The following is a 19,459-nucleotide window of genomic DNA, read 5'->3' on the forward strand; positions in this document are numbered from 1 at the left end:
ACCCGACAGCTGCTTCCCCGCTGCCATACGGGAGAAGGTACACATTGCCGTGGCGTAACATCGCAGCCTCCGTGCTGCACCGCTGGCTATTAGATAGGGTGAGATAGGATCACGGGCTACTCCACACTTTCACTAAGGAGTGTAAACATTGGTATATACCCAATTTTAACATATTATTTCTTTACAGGTGTCCACTCGTAATTTTATTTTTATTTTTATTCCTATTTTATTTCTATTTCCATTTCATATTCACAGAGCGCTCCAATACCCCCATTTCATCAAACTATTCCATTATAGCGGAGCTGCCATAACAAAAAGAGCGCGGTCCACATCATATTTATATAATAATTTAAAATGACCAAGTTTGTTCAAATATTAACAAGGTACATAGCAATACTGTCACAGATATATAATAACAATGTTGGACAAATAAACTTAAATTGTAGCCATACAAAACACATCCATGTAACGTCCAGTATTGAGTAAAACAAGTTGTGAATGTGCAGTAACCCATAGCAACCAGGAAAATCATGCGGTTTAGCAACATTAGCATTATCATGGCTGACCGCTTCTTTTTGCCATTATCACACCATCAAGGCGATATACTTGTCCCTTGCCCCTTACTGTCATTTATACTGTTCCCGGTCCTCTAAATTACTTAATAACCATTTAGTGATGGTGAAGAGGAGAAGAACTATACCTACTGTACAGTTAAAGGTAATTTTTGATTGGTTGCTATGGGTTACTGCTCACAGTTAATAAATAAAATCCAGATCCTCTTAGACCAGTTTTCATATTTTCCAGAATCGCTATGACTGTGGTAGGTGAAACACATGTTATTACACAAGGTCATGAAACAAGTGCAGCATTTATAGAGGCATTTAAAACATTCTCCAGAAATACAAAGAGTCCACAAATAAAATTGGGGATCACTTTAGTCATCGAGCTGACAGAGGAGAGCAACACCTCGCTTTATCCAGTGCTGGACAGGCTTATCTGTTGGAAGCAGCAAAGCAATGACAAAGTTGGTGGAGTGGCCGGTGGTGGACAGGGTTCCCTTACGCTCGCTGGTCTTGTAGAGTGGACACACATAAGAATTAGTCTTCTTTATATCTGATGTTTTATCTGAAAGATACAAAGATACGGTCATTAGGGATTAGGTGGAACATACTGTACCCCAACAATTGCCCAATTGTGTGTGACTGCCCAAGTACTGGTTAGGAAAGGGGGTGTTTGGGTATGTGAGAATGTGGGTGTGTTTGGGCTGTGCTGGGTCTGGTTTGAGCCAAGACCAATTTCAGCAAATCACGTGAGAGCTTACTGTCAACAAACGCTTGTTTCACCACGGAAACCTCCAGTGAAATACAAGACTTATGTATATTAGTCATCTACGAATGACTATGGTCAGGACACCTATTAAGTGTCTAATTATAATAAGTGCAGTTGGGACAATTGTCCATGGCCAATAAGGGGACAAGAGTCCAGCCCCATCTGCCTTACCTTACTGATGGGAATATGGGCCCAATTTATCATAATCCACATTTGTCATGCAAATGCGATACAATATTAAGTCAGTGGGGGCAGCTGAAAAGGTTCAGACCTGGCTTGTTTAATGTGCTATGTGCTGTAAACATCGGTGTGCCCATGAGCAATGTTACCGGCATGCTTTAGATTCCTCACATAATTACAGTCAGCAATCGGGACTGAGCTACAGCAGGTACCTCACATACTAAAATATTGTGGAACACTTCAGAAAACGGACGTTTCCCAAGGATTTACCGAAAGGCAACTTTAATAACTAGGCCACTGTCTTCTCTTCACGTAAATCACGGTATGCCGGCATTGTGACCTTTGTAAGTGTCTTATATTCTATCACACCATCCACTTACTTGGCTTTATCCAGATTATTGGGACAGAGTCAAACAGGATTTTGGGCTGTTGTTCTGCGAGCGATCCTCTGTTAATGTTCATTTAGGGAACAAAGAAGGAAAATTACACACATTTCTGAATTATAAAATAGTCTCTTAATCATAATAACGGTTGCAATATTTGAAACCCGAATACATATTGTTTAGGTCAATGTCGGATTTGGGCATGAAGGGCCCACCAGAGAATGCAGTGGTAGGGGGCAATGCTTAGGGTCAACCACTAATAAAAATCAAAGAGCAGTGCCCCTTTATAAAGGAAGGACACAGGTGCCAGGACCTCTCCCTTTGATTGGCCGAAGGGCAAATCTAGGTGTAGTTTCCATAGAAACAATCCGTTACTGACCCCTCAGGGAGTGGGGCCCACCATGGACTATCAATGTACACCTGTGGGCCAGATCGAACCTGGTTTAGGTTGCAAGGCCATACAGCAGAGTGTCGTACAGACTGATGAAGGTGATACTCAGTCACAATATATTTTGGAGCAGTGGAAAGCCACAACATCTGCATACATCATTTATGGAAACTGAACTCAGTCCATTTAGTTACCACATAATAGAACAGGTGACTAATGTACAATATCAGAACTTCATATGAACTGAAAGCCACTGAGCAGGAGTAATGTCACTGACCTATTCCTGTCCCACCGGGCTCCGTCTAGAAACAAGCCATTAATATAAACGCCATCTTCTGGGGAGGTGTCAGAGGTGTCGCTGGGTAGCACCTAGGATGATATAAGAGCATTCAGTTAGTGTATAGAAATAATAAACCTGGGAGAGAAATAATATTATAGTGATCAGACCGCACAACTTGGCCACACACACAGCAAAGATCATACAGATGGTTGGACTGAAGACATGCAAACCAAGGAGATCATCCAGTCAATGACCCATATCTGGTCATTTAGTGGTTTGTCCACATGACTAGGTGACAGATGACCCTCCCTGTATTAGGCCATTTCCCATACACACTTGTCAGTGGGATCATCAATTATCCGATTCTCTGATTTGTCCTACAAATGTGCCAACGTACATCTAGCCTCTGTGCAATAAACAGCCCTTCTAGTCACGCCATGCTGTGCCCTGACTTGGTAGCGCAATGTGTCTTTCCATGTGACTTTTTCCATTACAATGCATCATACTCAAAAAGCAATGTGAAAATAATGCACAAACAGCTTATACTGATTAAAATATGAGGCACGCCTATATTCAAAGTGTAGAAAACCACCAACCACACCGGAACATTAGGCAGCTGTTCCCCCCACCCCTGCAGATGATCATATTTAAGCTGGATACCAGCCAAGCTTGGATGTTTCTTAAAGGGGCAATCACTCACAAAGCAAAAACACACCTTGTAAGCGATTGCCCCTTTAAAATATTTCTGCATTTGGATGAACTCGGGCAGCATTACATACGACCCCATTACATTTCTTCCTGTCTCTCCTCTCTGTATCACCCCTGGCACCAAATCTTTAGGATCAGCCACTTCACTGGTGGTTTGGGTCTTATGCCAGCTGATGCAGCAATGTTTATAAACCTTGTGCCTGTTCTGCAGTGATCTGTACTGTCTGCCATGTTTTATTTCTTTGTTTGTGTTCCCACTATTCCTACTTATGTAAGTTGTAAGGAGCTGACCCCTTGTAGCACCTTATAAATGAAGGAAGATGATAGTGATAACACTATACCCATCTGGTGAGGAAGTGACCATAAGATGCCTCTTGCAGGACTGAGTAGCTGTGTTCTCATTTTCCGTGAATATAGAATAGAAAATATGCTGCTGACCCACCTGAAACTCATAACCCAGCAGATCAATGGGGATTTGGTATTTCCTGGCGTAATTCTGCATGGCGCCAGTTAGAAACGCTTGTGTGAAGAAGAATCCAGACAGCCAGAAGACGTGAGGCTTTCCAGATTCAAACCAGTTCTAGAATAAAACCAAACATATAATGACTGCTTTATTTATAGCATTGATTGCACATCGCTTCTCTGTACATGACAATGTACAGTTGGAAATGAAATTAAACTTAACCATAATTTATGTAATATATTGCTAAACGATTTGGGCTGAGTTACCTCTTCTGGATTCCAGGAAGAGGTATCTGTAGGGGATGCCATGATGATCCCATTGGATGGGATATTGGCGGTCAGAAAACCGATGTCGGCCACCCAACTTGCATCCAGAAGACTGGTGCCAGAATCACAACATCAAAGAGGATGCCAACGCCAGAATCCCAGCTGCCGGCATCATGCCGATGGTAAGTATGTGGGTATGTTAGAATTAGGCTGCGGGGAGGAATGTGCTCACCTGTAAGAACTTCAGCCGGGCAAGAAAGTCATTGACATAGCTTCCCAAAGGCTTCAGGCTAGGATAAGAACGCTTTGCCCACGTTTCCGGAACCTTCCCTACAATTAAACTGCCAGACAGAGCCTCCAGCTCGGAGTCCATCACTACCAGGCCCTTGATAGCTTTCTGCAGGTTCTGTAGCGTTGTCCGGATAGTACGGATTAAGCTGGAAGGGAAATATATTTCTGTGCATGTTACCTTGTATTCTTTTATTCATGTCATTTTAGTACTCTGCATGTTGTTCAATGTACAAGGCATGTAATATCCTGGATGAGTGTAAATGCAAGCAGTACAGAGTAAGGAAATCAGAGGAAGCTGATTGGATGGCCAGCCTTTGTGGTCAGCATTACACAGAACCACTCATATTCAGAGAAAACAGGATGTTGGAGGTCCACAGTTCCATAAGTTACAGGAAGTGAAAATGTTTAGGAGACATTAAAATTGGTGAGTCTCCCAGCGCCTCCGGGAGGGCAGCATACTTCCCAACTTTATTTTCTTCTATCCGTCAGAAGCCCATACGGGAGATGCAGGTGATCACTGACTGGACCGATTACTGTAGATGGAATCTATGAGAATCATATCAGAATGGCACCGCCCCCTCCCCACAGACGCACTATTCCCGGCATTACGCTAAGAAGTGGGCAGGATGTGGTAGGTCCACTCACTCTTTTTAATTTCCTGGATGTAGGTAAGTATGGAAAGTAGGTAAGACATAAGACTCCAATAAAAATCAATTGTTCCTTCTGTTCAAAAAAAATAATAATTTTTGACTGAATTCTACAACATAATTAGAATTTCGCTGTGCCTAAATACTATTAGTTTGTAATAACCCAACACAATATATACTAAGTTTGCTTTTACACACCAGCGCCAGGGTGACCATAAGAAGTGTAATGCTAATTTTATTATTGGTAGAGGCGCTTGTGCATCACCTGGCGATAAAGCATTGTAAGTAATGAAATCAAACCGCTTATAACGGATGCGATAGTGTTAAACGCTCCTTACTTGTTAAACCGCTCCATCTCTTGCACCAGCACGGTGTTCATACTCTCCTCGTACCGCACTGGGAACTTCTGCAGAGCCGCCTCAATGTCAAAATCCTTGGGCAACTGAGAAAATAAAAGCAACATAGTAATGTATACTTACACATGGTAATGATCAGCTCCCATATATCTGGACACCTGAATTTAGCCAATTTGTGTCTGCTTATATTTTGTGCATTTTATATTACCCCTTTGAGTGCCAAAGTTGCTGTGAGAGATGGGCAAAATAACGGATGTAAGTGTAGTGTGCGAATCAGCAGACATCATGCTCACCTTGCTCAGAATATCACTTGCTATCTCATACAAGGTGGTATCACTGGCCCCGGACGATCCTCCTTGACGACTTCCCCCCTGAGTCAGGAGTAAGGACTCAAAAATGATTTTTGTTTGCTGCAGATCCTTGGATATGTCAACGTTTTCATGTAAGCCAAAGACCTCAGGCTGCTGACTGAACGGGAGTCTCTGCCGCATGACATGAAGAGAAAAATACATTTATGCGTCGGTAACGGAGAACGTTGTTAGAGAACAGATATAATGCCGCTGCAGGTTCCTCTTGTAACCTGTTATTAGAGTACGCATATAGTTCTACTCTCACCAGAGTCAAAAAAAAAAGAAACGATAACAAAGTTATTATTAGGGCGCCTAGAAATGAGCTGTTGAGTCAACCTCAAAAAACAGGGGGACGTTACTGCCCTATAATGGCATTAGCACCAAGGAAAGGAATTTGGTTGCGCTAAATACATTTCTCTCAGATGCGCATGTAATAAAATTAAAAGGTTTAATTAACTAATAAAAAATGAACAATTGTTAAAAGAATACATATAAATATGCAAATAAATTAATATAGTAATGATGTCACTGGCACTTGGACCAGATTGTTGCTGTGACATCTACCTGCAAGTGACCCGACCAGCCCACCTTGTTGTTTATACATTGGACTCCAGCATTTGCCATCTACAACAAAACTGGGACCCCCCCCCCCCACACTCCATCCATTAACGGCAATACATCATTATGGAGGAATGACACCTCTTTAAAGAAGCCGGACTCTAACGGGCAACTCACATCAGTGCCACCTTTGTGGAAGGAATACCAGTGCGTTTGGCTACTAACAATATAAGGCGCAACCACCGCAGTGTTTGGACACCTCCAAATGGGCTCTACAGGGAGGGACACTGAAACATCTGCAAGCACAAAGTGGGACTACAAATATTACTGAAAAAGCAACTCATCATTACTATATTAATTTATTTGCATATTTATATGTATTCTTTTAACAATTTTTTTATTAGTTAATTAAACCTTTTCATTTTATTTTACATTCACATCTGAGAGAAATTTATATAGCACAATTAAATCCCTTTCATTGGTACTAATGATTCTGAGTCGGCCTCAGCCGTGTGTGTTGGCATCTGTTGCCTGTCTGCGACTTTATACAAGGGCCTTCCTGGTGTACAGACGTGGGTCTGAATGTGTAAGGACTGAGAAATTCTGCATCCTCCTATTTGAGCAATTAAGCATCTGTGTATGCGACTCTCCCATAACACAGTCCGTCTCTGTACATCTGGATGGCAACCTCCTAACTACTGACCAGGAACCCCAGTACACGTCTCCTTGCTTGCATCTGAAATCACGGCTGCGATGGTTTAGGAACACAATTGGGTTGCATCATTACCACAATACTGAGATGGGACATAGATGCGCAGTATAAAAATACCTACACAACTACATCCGACATCGACTCAGTATCAGGCCATATGTGTGATGAAAGCATTAAAGAAAAGAAGCCAATTTGTGTTGTAGATAGCCCAGGGTTGCCTACCTGACCCTCTCCTTCAGGGAGAAAATGCTCTGTTCCTGGACTCCCCTGGTAATGTATGATTGCCATCACCTGTGGGGAGCTAGGTAATAGATAAGAAAGGTGTTTCACCACAGGTGATGGCAATCATACATTACCAGGGAAGTCCAGGAGCGGAGCATTTTCTCCCTCATGGAGAGGGTCAGGTAGGCAACCATGGGATAGCCACATTCCACTGAGCTAGTGGTTCAGGTGCACAGGTGTGTATTGCCACCTGCAACCCATGTTGACCAATAGCGAATCCCATGCTCCTAAATGGGTCATGATTCAGTGTGGGTTTTGCCATGTTTGATAGTGGCAGCATTTTCAAATTTTATACTACTTAGCATATTTTATTCCTATTGATTTGTATTGTTTTTCGTTTAGTATTTGTCTTTACTGATCACCTACAACAAGTTACTTTTTAACACTCCCCCTGGTTCTATCTGAAGTTTGGACTGTTCTGCAGCCCCTCCTCTGGAGCCTGGTAACAAGCATTTGGTAAGCTTTGAGACATTCTCCAAACCCTGGCTACTAATATCCATGACAAGTTCCTTCACCATCTTACTTCTCCTGAATCGTGGTGATCTAATCACGTAAAGCCATGTGTAATATCTTTGTTAGTGACATTGCAGATGGTATTGAAGGGAAAGTATGCCTTTTTGCAGATGACACAAATATATGCAACAGAGTAGACACACCAGGAGGGGTAAATCAAATGACTGATGATCTAAGTAAACTTGAGAATTGGTCAAGAGAATGGCAACTACAGTTTAATGCTAAAAAATGCAAAATTATGCACTTGGGACTCAAAAACCCAAAGGCTCAATATAGTATCAAGGATACTATAATGGAAACTACTGAGGAGGAAAGAGATCTAGGAGTCACTATTTCAAGTGACTTAAAGGCAGGGAGGCAATGTAACAAAGCAATGAGGAAGGCAAGTCAGATGCTTGGTTGCATAGGGAGAGGAATCAGTAGCAGAAAAAAAGACGTAATATTGCCACTGTATAGGTCATTGGTACGACCTCATCTGGAATACTGTGTCCAGTTCTGGAGACCATATCTTCAGAAGGATATAAATACATTGGAGAGTGTACAAAGAAGGGCAACTAAAATGGTGCATGGCCTACATCACAAAACTTACCTGGATAGACTAAAAGATCTTAACATGTATAGTTTGGAGCAGAGAAGGGAAAGGGGGGACATGATAGAAATCTTCAAATATATCAAGGGTTTTAACATAGTACAGGTGGTAAATTTTCTTCAAAGGAAAACAAGTAATAAAACCTGAGGACATGCACTGAAACTGGAGGAAGGTAGGTTCAGGGGAAATGTTAGAAAGAATTACTTCACAGAAAGGGTAGTGGATAAGTGGAATAGCCTCCCATCAGAGGTGGTAGAGGCTAAGACAGTAGAACAATTTAAACATGCTTGGGATAGGCATATGAATATCCTTACAAAGAAATAAGGATTAAAAAGGGTTGAGTTTACCTGAAGGGTAAAAAAAGGGGCAGACTAGATGGGCCAAATGGTTCTTATCTGCCGTCAAATTCTATGTTTCTATGTAATTAGCTTGTGACATTGAGTATCACCTTGATGAATTCTATGTAGTCCTCATACGTGCCTTTAGGTGGCACTAGGTAGTTTCCACTTGCAGAGAAGGAATAACGCGGGTTATCCACTATTTCATTGTTATAGAAATTTGCCAGTGTGGTCAGTAGGAGGCGTCGGTCCCAGTCATCAGTCACGCGCCCGCCATAGTTGCACTCCCCGGTCAGGTAGGAGATGGCTTCAAAGGGCACGTGGTCATAGTCATTCACAAACAGCTGGAATAAGAAAAGAAGCATAAAACACTTTATAAGCACCTATAAACACCAACAGAGTTGCAAAATAGCTGTAACCTCAAGTAGCCTGTGTACAAGCCCAGATACAGGCATAAAACCACTATGGGAATTCCATTTTATAGCAACTACATAATTGGCCTGATACAGAATTGAGTAGGGAAGGGGGGGGGGGGGGGAGTTATTTGGCAGGGTGGCGTCTCAGGTGCTCGGTAAACTGCGCCTAAATACTGCGCTAAAACTGCCATCATCGCTCACAGCGAATGTTCTTTTAGTATAACTAAATACAAATATAACCAAGTCAATTAAAAAATAGAACAGTCGCTGTGAGCAGTGCTGGCATTTTTGGCGGATATTTGAGGATCTCTTACAGTAACGCTGGCACTCAAAGGGTTTAGGACATCATCAATTTAGGTTGTCTCTTTAACACTAAAAATGATGTACAAAACCTTATTATCCATGTCAATATGTTACATTGCAAAGCACTAATTATATGATAATATAGTCACCTGTAGCTGACGAATACTGATGCGCAAATCAGATTCATTGAACCCATATGGAATATTCCAGCCGAGAGGACCAAACTTCTTCCGTTCCTGGACCAAAGCGTGAAAAAAACAGACCCCAAAAAGCAGCTTCTCCCATATCTGGAAAACAGAAAACACTGAGTTAACTCTGCACGCATACACCCCACAGATGAGATGATTGGGTGCTTGGGCCCCTACCTGCTCTTTTCCCTGGCAGCCACTGAAGAACTGCTGGTCAGAGATCGGGTCACTCAGGTAAGACTGCAGCAGGTTCAGCCTCAGTCCTGTCGGTGGTTCATTTGTCATTTTTACACCGTTCTGCAGAATGGTCACCGGAAACTAAGGACACATGAGACATTATGTCAGGGTGATGGAATGGGCATGCCTTCTTAGAAATTGGGCAGTATCACCAATGTAACGGATTCACAGAGAGCACTGCGTAATATGCCTGGGAACGTCTGCATTTTTTGACACACAGAGAAAACTTCTCATTTCCGGCCTCAAATGCCGACTTCCTGTCAGTCAAACTGTGGCTACATAGCAATCTATCTATCTATCGCATTTTCAGGCGCTAATTCCCCTCACACATACGCAAAAGGAACGACAGGCATGCGCAGTCATTCCATAATCACTCGATTTGGGATTATCAATTCATGCTGAATTAGGCCCAATACAGTGGCAAACGCAGGATTTTCAGAAGGGAGTTTCCAGAGGGGCGGAGCAAAGCACGGAGATGGACCCAAAAAAAAAATATATATATATATATACACATACACAGGGCTATTTTTGTGCAGGCTCCAGCAGGAACTGTGGCCCTTATTCTAGTTCACTCTTTCTGACAAAATATTTCTTAGATGGACAAAACCATGTGCACTGCAGGTGAGGCAGATGTAAAACCCCACCCAAATCTAATTATCTCTGCACAAGTAACACCTGCCTCACCTGCAGTGCTCATGGTTTTGTCCATCTAAGAAATATTTTGTCAGAAAGAGTGAACTAGAATAAGGGCCACAGTTCCTGCTAGAGCCTGCACAAAAATAGCCCTGCACATACATACATACATACATACATACATACATACATACATACATACATACAGGGGTGTCAACAGCAGTGTAGACCCCTGGGCATAGCAATGTATTGGGGCCCCTACCGATCCTCCAGCGGTAGGGGTGGGGGAAGCTTTGATGTCCCGTGGGTGGTAGGGGGTATTATATCAACCGCTCAGCATGTAGGGCCTGGATCAGTAATTTTCACTAATTACCCCTTTACTGCACAGATGGTGAGAGATGAGGTGGGAGAAGGGGGCATTGGGCTGAATGAAGGGGCCCTAATACATAACTTCCAGGGTGGTAGAGGATGTTTAATATGCAGAGGAGGGGTGTATAGTGGAGTGGGCTTATTATTCATAATTTTCTGGTGGGAGGACAGCTTGCTTGACTGCAGATATCTCCAGTTCCCAGAAATAGATTTCTTAGATTGGAATGGAAAAACTAGAGAATCCCACCTACCAAATGGTATTGGGGACTAGGGGATCAGAGTTCAGGATGCAGAGCAATCTGCCCACGAGAATATAAAACTACATACCAGGTGTGTGGAGCTGAAGCAGTAACAAGCTGCTGGAAAGCTAATATCTCTGGTTCTGGGAAGAGACAAGCTGCTAGTGTCCCTCAAAGGGGAAGAGTCCCAACTTTTGGAATATACCCTCAGAAAAACTCTAAGTGAGACAGAACCTGAAATATCTGACTGGGAATAACAATTAACAGGCTTGGATGGGGACCACTGCTTTGAAGTCAGATATCTCCGGTTCCCAAGGGCCGATTTTTACAATTCTTAAACCCTTGGAAAGAGGGGACCCTCAGCTTTCAGTTGAGGGCCTTTAGACTCCTGGGGGGTTTCTGGGTACTCAGAAACCCCCCCTGCGTGCGCTACTGCAATATCTTATTGATGGCGATAGTTTGGCACATTGATGTATTTAGCATTGCAACAAGATGGCTACCCCAAAAATCTTTCTGCAAGAAAAATGGAGTATAAGTATGTGTATACATAAACAAGAATAGTCACTGACAACACTGACTGATAAGATATGAAGTCTATACACTGTTCCAATCTAGCAAAGTAATACAGAGCATGTGTGGATTCCACACTGTGGAAGATACCTAATTTATTATAGCCATAATTACCTTTGGTGAAGGATAACTAGTGAGCCAGAGTCTGAAGTCTGGATGACATGTGTTACTAGTGAATTCCTCACAGATCTTTTCCAGAGTCGGCATCCAGGACACGGCCAGGTGACAGTTCTGTAGACACACCCAAGTCCCACCTGCTGCTCCTTCTTGAATCATTTTTGCAGCCACAGGCCCCTGCCCCTGACCCAGAGAGATGGCCTGGAACTTGTCACCTCCTCCCATGTTCTTGTCATTGGAGAATTTCAGTAAACCTAAAGTAAGAGGTTATATTGTGTTGCAGTGAAGGCCAAGTGCAGCAAGTTATGATACCGTACATATATTTCTATATGAAAAAACATGGGTAAGGAATAATTAAACAGTAAACAGATGTAATACTTCGGGCAGATGTATAAAGCTTCCAAAAGTGATAAAGTGGAGAGTGATAAACAGCCAGCCAATCAGCTCACAACTGCCATGTTACAGACTGGGGTTGAAAAATGACAATTTGGAGCTAAAAGGCTGGTTTTTAAAACTCTCCACCTTATCACTTTTGGAAGCTTGAATAGGGCCTGATGGGCCCTTAGCCAGGACCAGTCAGCAACAATTCTACAGGACCTGTCAGCAGCCAAGTAGCATATTTAAATGTGTATTTTTAGTATGGACAAGACCTTTAAAACTTGTTCCTATCATGCACTAATTGGGCGGAAAGACAGCAGTACCGATTCGATGACTGCACGCTGTCAGTCAGCACCAACAATGGTTTTTCAGAAAACAAGCCTTTGGCCAAAAACGGAGCCCTTTGACCAAAAATCCTAAAATATAATTGTAGAGTATTGCAAGAACCAACCACAAGCTGCAAACTCTTGATTGTGGCTTGTAATTGATCATTGAGATTTAACTCGAGAAACAGAGGAAAGAGCTACATGTAGGCTCTTTCTAGGGAAGGGAAGACTTTAGCAGGGCATTTCTGACTCTGTGACATGGGGGGGGGGGGGGGGGGGGGGCAAATAATACTCAAGAATAGATGGAGTATTTATGGTAGGCAGGGTGGGTTTAGGTGGTTATGGGTGTAGACTATTTAGTCCACATTTCACATCTACATATTGGGCCTTATTCTGGTTAGGTCGGTGAAACGTACGGTCCGTCTCACCGTACGTTTTCCGCACGCTCGCGGTGAGCGAAAGTCCGCCCACAGAACAGCCGCACACGGACGATCACAGACACCGACAATGGGGAGTGGCGTACACTTGAGCGTACGCCACCGTGTACGGACGGATCTCCCTCTCAGCCACCGATACCTGGCGTACATCAGAGCGTACGCCAAAGTGAACGGACGGATCTTGTCCGTTTTCACACCGACACCTTCCGTATATCTGAGTGTACGCCACAGTGCAAGTAGAAATTGAGTCCAAAAACATCATTGTTGCTCTTAGAAGTGGTTTACAGTATGTGTATTTTTCCTAAGAAAAAACTGGTATGTTTGTGTTACAGTGAAAAAGTTGACACATGTCGACTTCTGTGAATTGAGTGTCCTGCTTTTTAAAGTATACAAAAACACTTTCTGAATGGGTGTAGATGGTTATAAAATAACTACCTTGACATATATAAGCAGGTCTTTGAATGAATATTACCTAAAATTAAACCAACCTTTACATGTTGAGAAGTGTAGAAAGATAAGGTTCCAATGTGTTTGAGGGCTGTGTGTGGCTTGCAGGTAGTGAAATCATTGTTTCCACTTAATAGCCTGCAGCATTGCTTATTACATTCAGGTGTAGTAATCAGCGTTAATTAGCAGACCCAGGAGTCCGCTCTCATACGGTATCTCTAGGGGTGGTCTGGAGCTATCTTTGGTGTCCGCCGGTTTTTGGTCCAAAATGCACGGTGCGTTCGCTGATCGAGGCGGTTGTGGCACCGTGCATTTTGTGTGCACACCCCCGTGTACGCCCATGTTTACGCCCAGTTTTCCTCATTATTCCGGCCGCTCCCATAAAAACGCCCACATGCCGCCCACAATGACCATGTTCTTGCGGACATGTTTTTTCGCACGGAGAGACCCGTCTGTGAGCGGTGTGCGGTCGCCGCACATGCGCATTGCGAAAGATACGCATGCGCAGATGGAAAAAAAACCCGATCCGCCCGTATACGGTCCCACCGTACCAAGCAGAATAAACCCCATTGTGTGGCATGGGTCAGTGTATAGCTTTTTAATACTCACTTGCCATCGGATCAGCTCCAGGAGATAAGACGAAGATGAGGGGAATTGTAGAATTGGAATCCAAATAACTCTTTGATAAATCGAACGGAGGCGGCTCAACAAATTTCTTTCCAAGTTTGTCAGTGACATAGTTGGTCACAGCCGGACTTATCTGGGAATGTTGAGTTAGCAAAGACACATTATATATTTGTTTATATAAGGCGAAATATAGAGTACAGCCAATTGCCCCATACCTCCGTCATGTCACTGGTGAAAGTATTGGTTGTATTGTTTTTTTTCTGCCTACAATATGGCAGCCTCCATTGCATGTGCGCGTGACAGGTGCCCCTCAGCACTTTCCTCATACATTTAGTTTTTTTTATTTTATATAATTTTAGTAGCCCTCTATATTATTCATGTATATGATAAGATAGGTGACCAAAGAAAAGTAAAGGTGACGTTTTACTAGTGACCTATTAAGCCCTTTTCAGGCTAATTATTAACTTTCTACTACTGCATCTAAGACTGGAACTCCACTGGATTGTGTGTCCTACATTTATAACTGTACCACTTTTCCTTACCCTGACACTATTATCATGCCACTTTTCATTGACTTTAAGGGGTAGAGGCATTTACTATTTTCCAGCCACCTTCTTAACAAGCTTAAGGCCAGGTACACACCAGGATAACATCGGTACAATGTTGTTTCCTGGAAAATCGGCACTACATATCGTCCGTATCGTGTGGTGTGTATTTGCGATTGCGCGCCTAATAAACCTATATGGACACATTAGTCACCTTGTCTGGCCTCAGACACCGCAGAATGATCATTTTCTGAAGCTCGTTGAGTTTTTCATTGAAGGGTGTTGGTAATGGAACGCTATGTGGCTCTCTGCTGTCGTAAATCTTATGCCATTCATTGGGCCTCTCAATGAAGTGCTCCCTGGTCACAAAAGAATGTATAGTATTATGCTAAAATATAGTCCATCAAAGGATAACTAAACATCTTCAAGTTTTACTTGATATAATAATAATAATTGTATTTATATAGTACTTTTCTCCAATACGACTCAAGAATGAATGTAATACAGTACAGTACAGTACAGGAACACTGAAGTACACAAAGGCTTTTCATAAACAATACTTAAGGGAATTAGGGAAATGCTTCAGTAAACAGGAACATTTTGAATCTGTTTTTGAGGATTGTAGAGTGGAGGCCTCTCGAAGTGTGTGGGGAAATGAGTTCCATAGAGTAAGAGCCGCAGAAGCTGCTTTAGGTACCTTGGACCTTGGTCATGTTGGGCTTTGAAACTCAGAAAGTTAATCATGATATGTATAAGCTATATAAATAGCTGATGATAAATAAAACAACAATAATAATGATAATAATGATAAAAACATTTATGTTTATTACAGTTTACCCCCTACAAAGTTGTACTACGAAACGCGTTAGGGCGGGGCCTGTGACGTCTGCTCCAACTGCTGCCCGGCTCCCTCCTCCGTAGCTGTTCCCGTGTGGTTCCCGATACACTGACACCTGTTGATGGTGATCCCCAGTGGTGGTTCGTGGTTTCCAGTGGTGCCCCGGCGTTTTGTGGTAGGAGCTTTGCCTGGCATTCAAAATTTGAATATCTTGTGGTACCCAGCCCACAGCGCTGCATGGTTCGGTACGAGTACAGTGTTGCTTTTCCTGGACCGTGTTTTTATATGTTGTTATTAAATTGTCATTTATGCACTATGGAGCGCCCCTCGTGTCCTTCTTTTTGACACATATATATATATATATATATATATATATATATATATATAAATATATTATTCTCCTCAATGTTTGTTACCTGCATTATTTGGGAACTCTTACCTCAAACCCTGGAAGGATTGTAAATTACTTGCACGACAAATCTCATCCCAGCTTTTATCTAAAAGCCAAGATGGGGCTGGGTTTGGAACATTATTCTGCAGGCCTACACCTCCTGTAAGTAGGAACATAAATTCCTGGTGTTCAATCTCCTTCCTGGCCCTGAAATAAAAATTTATATTGTGTCATCCACTAAACAGCTGTTAGCCATAGGCATTTCTATAATGGGTGCAAGGTGTCTAGTGCACACGGGCTTCTGGGTCCAGGGGGGCTGACACCACACACCCTGCTGCAACCATATATTATACTTACCCTTCCGTAGTCCCACTATGGCATCCCTCCACTGCAGACAGAAATCACTTGAAAAATGGCCACTGCTGCCATTTCTGAGCCATTTGCATGTGCGAACTGGAGATATCCCTGGGAACAAGCTGCAGGCTTTTCAATGCCAGAGAGGGGGCCCGCAGCAGAGGCTGCACACGGACACTCTTCTCTCTTAAAACGCCCCTGCTTCTATACTACCACAAATGGCTACAGTCAGTGGGATTGGTACTTACATCAGTAGGTTGCAGCAGAGTAAGAAAGAAAAAAGCAGTTTGTCCTTTTCAAAGAGTGACCGGCACACATTACAGTATAGATTGTACGTGAAGTGATCATTCAGGTAACGCAGACGTTTTTCTAGGATTTTTGATTTATTGCTGAAAGAGATTAATTCAGAGGATAAATGGATGATTACAATTGTGGAAAGTGGACACTTTTTATCCCTTTACAGAAAATAAAGCTTCATCGAATTATAAACAACAGTCGGCCTCACCTGTCCTGAATGGAGTTGATATAAAGATTGACAAACCAGTTGAGAGCATACTGGTACATTGGGTCGATGTTAGCCAGGTCGGCAATACTGAAGAATAACACGGATGAGTGCTTAGCGATTGGCCGGTAGCCCTCTCGGGACTCCGCTATTTTAAGTTCAGTTTTCTCTGCAATCTAAAGACATTTACACCATGATCATTAGTACAAATCTATAGGAAAGAACAAGTACTATACATACAAGGTTGGTGAAGAGGGTATACTCATGAGACAGAGGGTAGAGAAGGCCCTTGCTTTTGCTATGGTCGTTATTAGAACTTTGAGGGCCCACAGGAACATTTTGAGGAGACCCCTGCCACAATACTTCTAGAGAAAGACACCTTTCCGAACTTCATTTTATCCCTAACAGTAGTGCCCTAGTTTATTCCGAGTCTCATAATAGTGCACTTATTCATAATATGCCCCTTTGTAGTTCCCCCGGTCCATATTATTGTATGTCACTCTGTACTGTCCCCAGTTCACATTATGCCACATTGTTATACTCCAGCTGACAGTGGACATTGGTTGTTCTGCTTTTACAGGGATGATACATGCTCTGGGGAGCTTAACTCAATGGGCCTAATAAGTAATGACCATCGACCATCAGTGATTCATTATCAACGGTGGTTTATGACTGATGTAAAATAGTTTTGTCATTGATGTGGGAGTATTAGATGGTCCCCCTCCACCGATGGCACAGCATAACCAAATCATTCTTTTTTTTTTTTTTCCTGAAGGTGCAGGGACATGGGACTTCGAAGTCCCACCCCCAGGTTCTGATTGGCCCATGGTCTAGTCAGTCACAGCAAATGAGTCTATCAATAGTAAAAATCATCAATTTCATCCATTACATTGTATGCTTCTATTGATAGCCGGTTGTACTATCTCCATCGATAGCAATCAAAATGATGGCCATCACCAGGCCTGTTTCAGGTTTGTTAGCAAAGCAAAAAGGTACACAAGTGGGCAAAACCATGTGCACTGCAGGTGGTGCTGATGTATCGTGTGCAGAGAGATTTAAATTTATATGCGCTGTTCCAACTGAAATCTTAATGGCATTGTAATCATAGATGAGGGGTCGATCTAATTAACCGTGATGATTTTGCAGGTGCGAGTTATCGTGAAATTGGTGGCACTTCACAATGGCCAGAATTCGCACAAAAGTGCTCTCAATTTTGTGTGATTTTGGGCTGAAACCAATTCACAATTGGTACAAGATTGGGTTCTGTTGCTGGCACTGAAACGCTACATCATACACTTCGCAGTTAATAGACACCGAAGAGGGAAATCCAGTAGCAGAGTTATTTGTCACTGATGGGAGGGGTCATGTCGGTGGATCTGATTGTCCCTAGAGATACACCCATGCTTACAATCTTAATAAATACGGTATCACTTATTTCTCATTCCAATGTGGTGAGAAAAAAAGCTGACGTTTTGGGTAGTTTACACTTTAGAAGTTGCTGAAACATCCACCGAACACCAACTCAACTGTGACAAAGACTGTAGTGATTCTGATAATGATATTAGTGGTTATATACGCATACTGTAGTGTAATAATTTATTAGCCTCCTCGTCACCCACCTGCTGCTTTTTCGTGATTTCATTGGACATGATTTTGGCGGAGTCTAAGATTTGAATGGCGCTCTCATCCTCCAAGATGTTCCCTTCTGAGGACTGTAAGGTCTCCAATATCTTGTCTTCAATCTCTTTCAGCTGTTTTTTGTTGGCTGCGGACTGTAATATTAACGCGTTTCGCTCTTCTTCCAGCTCAGGCCTATCCAGGAGGAAAATGTACATTTTATACCACATCGCAAAAAAACAAAAACTTCCTGCATTTTTGCATCTTTGTGGTGGTGGTGGGGGGTACATGTGCTAAGCGGTGGCTTTTCAAAATCATTGATTGTGGTTCTGGATGTAATTTTTGAAAGTACAACAATAACATCATAACATACAGGCCTCTAGTACAGCTTGGATGTGTAGTCTTGCTCTGTGAGCTGTGCTCTGTAAGTAGCATGAAAACATTTAGCCGTTTTAAACTACAATTTCCGACAGCCTGCAGAAATTCTCTGTGTGACATTCCCAGGAGAGGTGGAGCCTAAGAGGGCCCATCCTAGGGAGGAACCCGGGAGCATTGGCAGGTGAGAAGGAACCTGGGACAAGGGGGCATCTAATAAGATAATTTGGTACTTGTGAGTTATCCGGGCTGCCGATTTTTTCATCGCGCCCGAAATCGGGGGCATCGCGTCGGTCGTGGCCGTTATAAGGAGCCGCGACGCGATGCCCACGATTTCCCATAGACAGTAATGTTAAAAGACGCGATGGACCCGATTTCCGACACGATTTCCCATAGACAGTAATGTTAAAAGACGCGATGGACCCGATTTCCCATAGACAGCAATGTTAAAATAAAATTACAATGTGAAATTGGCCAATATGTTTTTTAAAAAAATGTTTCATGGCCCCCCACCACCGTTAACGCCACCCCGCTATTGACGCCAACCCGAAGCGTGGCGAGCGCAGCGAGCCCGCGAGGGGCAGCGGTACGCGTCCTCCGACCTTTTCATGCCCTACTATCCACTAGGGCGTGGAGTGAGAATAGAATAGTGTGGCTAGCGCAGCGAGCCACCGAGCCCGAAGCGTGGCGAGCGCAGCGAGCCCCGCGAGGGGACGCGGACACCTTCACAGGTATCCGCGTGCCCTTGCGGGCTTCACAGGTGTCCGCGTCCCCTCGCGGGGCTCGCTGCGCTCGCCACGCTTCGGGCTCGGTGGCTCGCTGCGCTCGCCACACTATTCTATTCTCACTCCACGCCCTAGTGGATAGTAGGGCATGAAAAGGTCGGAGGACGCGTACCGCCGCCCCTCGCGGGCTCT

General features: G+C 43.2%; 1 protein-coding gene across 1 annotated transcript in view; it reads right to left on the minus strand.

Moving 5' to 3' along the window:
* Window positions 1-256: 256 nt before the first annotated feature.
* DNAH12 (dynein axonemal heavy chain 12) overlaps window positions 257-19,459 on the minus strand; it is a 93,568-nt gene continuing 74,365 nt past the window's right edge. The window contains exons 49-65 of the mRNA XM_083158176.1: window positions 18,170-18,362; window positions 16,554-16,726; window positions 16,297-16,437; window positions 15,743-15,901; window positions 14,680-14,824; window positions 13,903-14,053; window positions 11,703-11,959; window positions 9,718-9,858; window positions 9,502-9,639; window positions 8,744-8,977; window positions 5,585-5,773; window positions 5,274-5,377; window positions 4,230-4,434; window positions 3,711-3,848; window positions 2,558-2,649; window positions 1,890-1,957; window positions 257-1,125 (exon numbers count right to left, since the gene is read on the minus strand). Of these exons, the coding sequence (XP_083014302.1) occupies window positions 935-1,125; window positions 1,890-1,957; window positions 2,558-2,649; window positions 3,711-3,848; window positions 4,230-4,434; window positions 5,274-5,377; window positions 5,585-5,773; window positions 8,744-8,977; window positions 9,502-9,639; window positions 9,718-9,858; window positions 11,703-11,959; window positions 13,903-14,053; window positions 14,680-14,824; window positions 15,743-15,901; window positions 16,297-16,437; window positions 16,554-16,726; window positions 18,170-18,362 (2,719 nt within the window). The 3' untranslated portion in view covers window positions 257-934. The remainder of the gene's footprint in view (window positions 1,126-1,889; window positions 1,958-2,557; window positions 2,650-3,710; window positions 3,849-4,229; window positions 4,435-5,273; window positions 5,378-5,584; window positions 5,774-8,743; window positions 8,978-9,501; window positions 9,640-9,717; window positions 9,859-11,702; window positions 11,960-13,902; window positions 14,054-14,679; window positions 14,825-15,742; window positions 15,902-16,296; window positions 16,438-16,553; window positions 16,727-18,169; window positions 18,363-19,459) is intronic.

The sequence above is a fragment of the Crinia signifera genome, chromosome 8 (assembly GCF_055691185.1).
Source record: "Crinia signifera chromosome 8, ASM5569118v1, whole genome shotgun sequence".
Taxonomy (NCBI): Eukaryota; Metazoa; Chordata; class Amphibia; order Anura; family Myobatrachidae; genus Crinia; species Crinia signifera.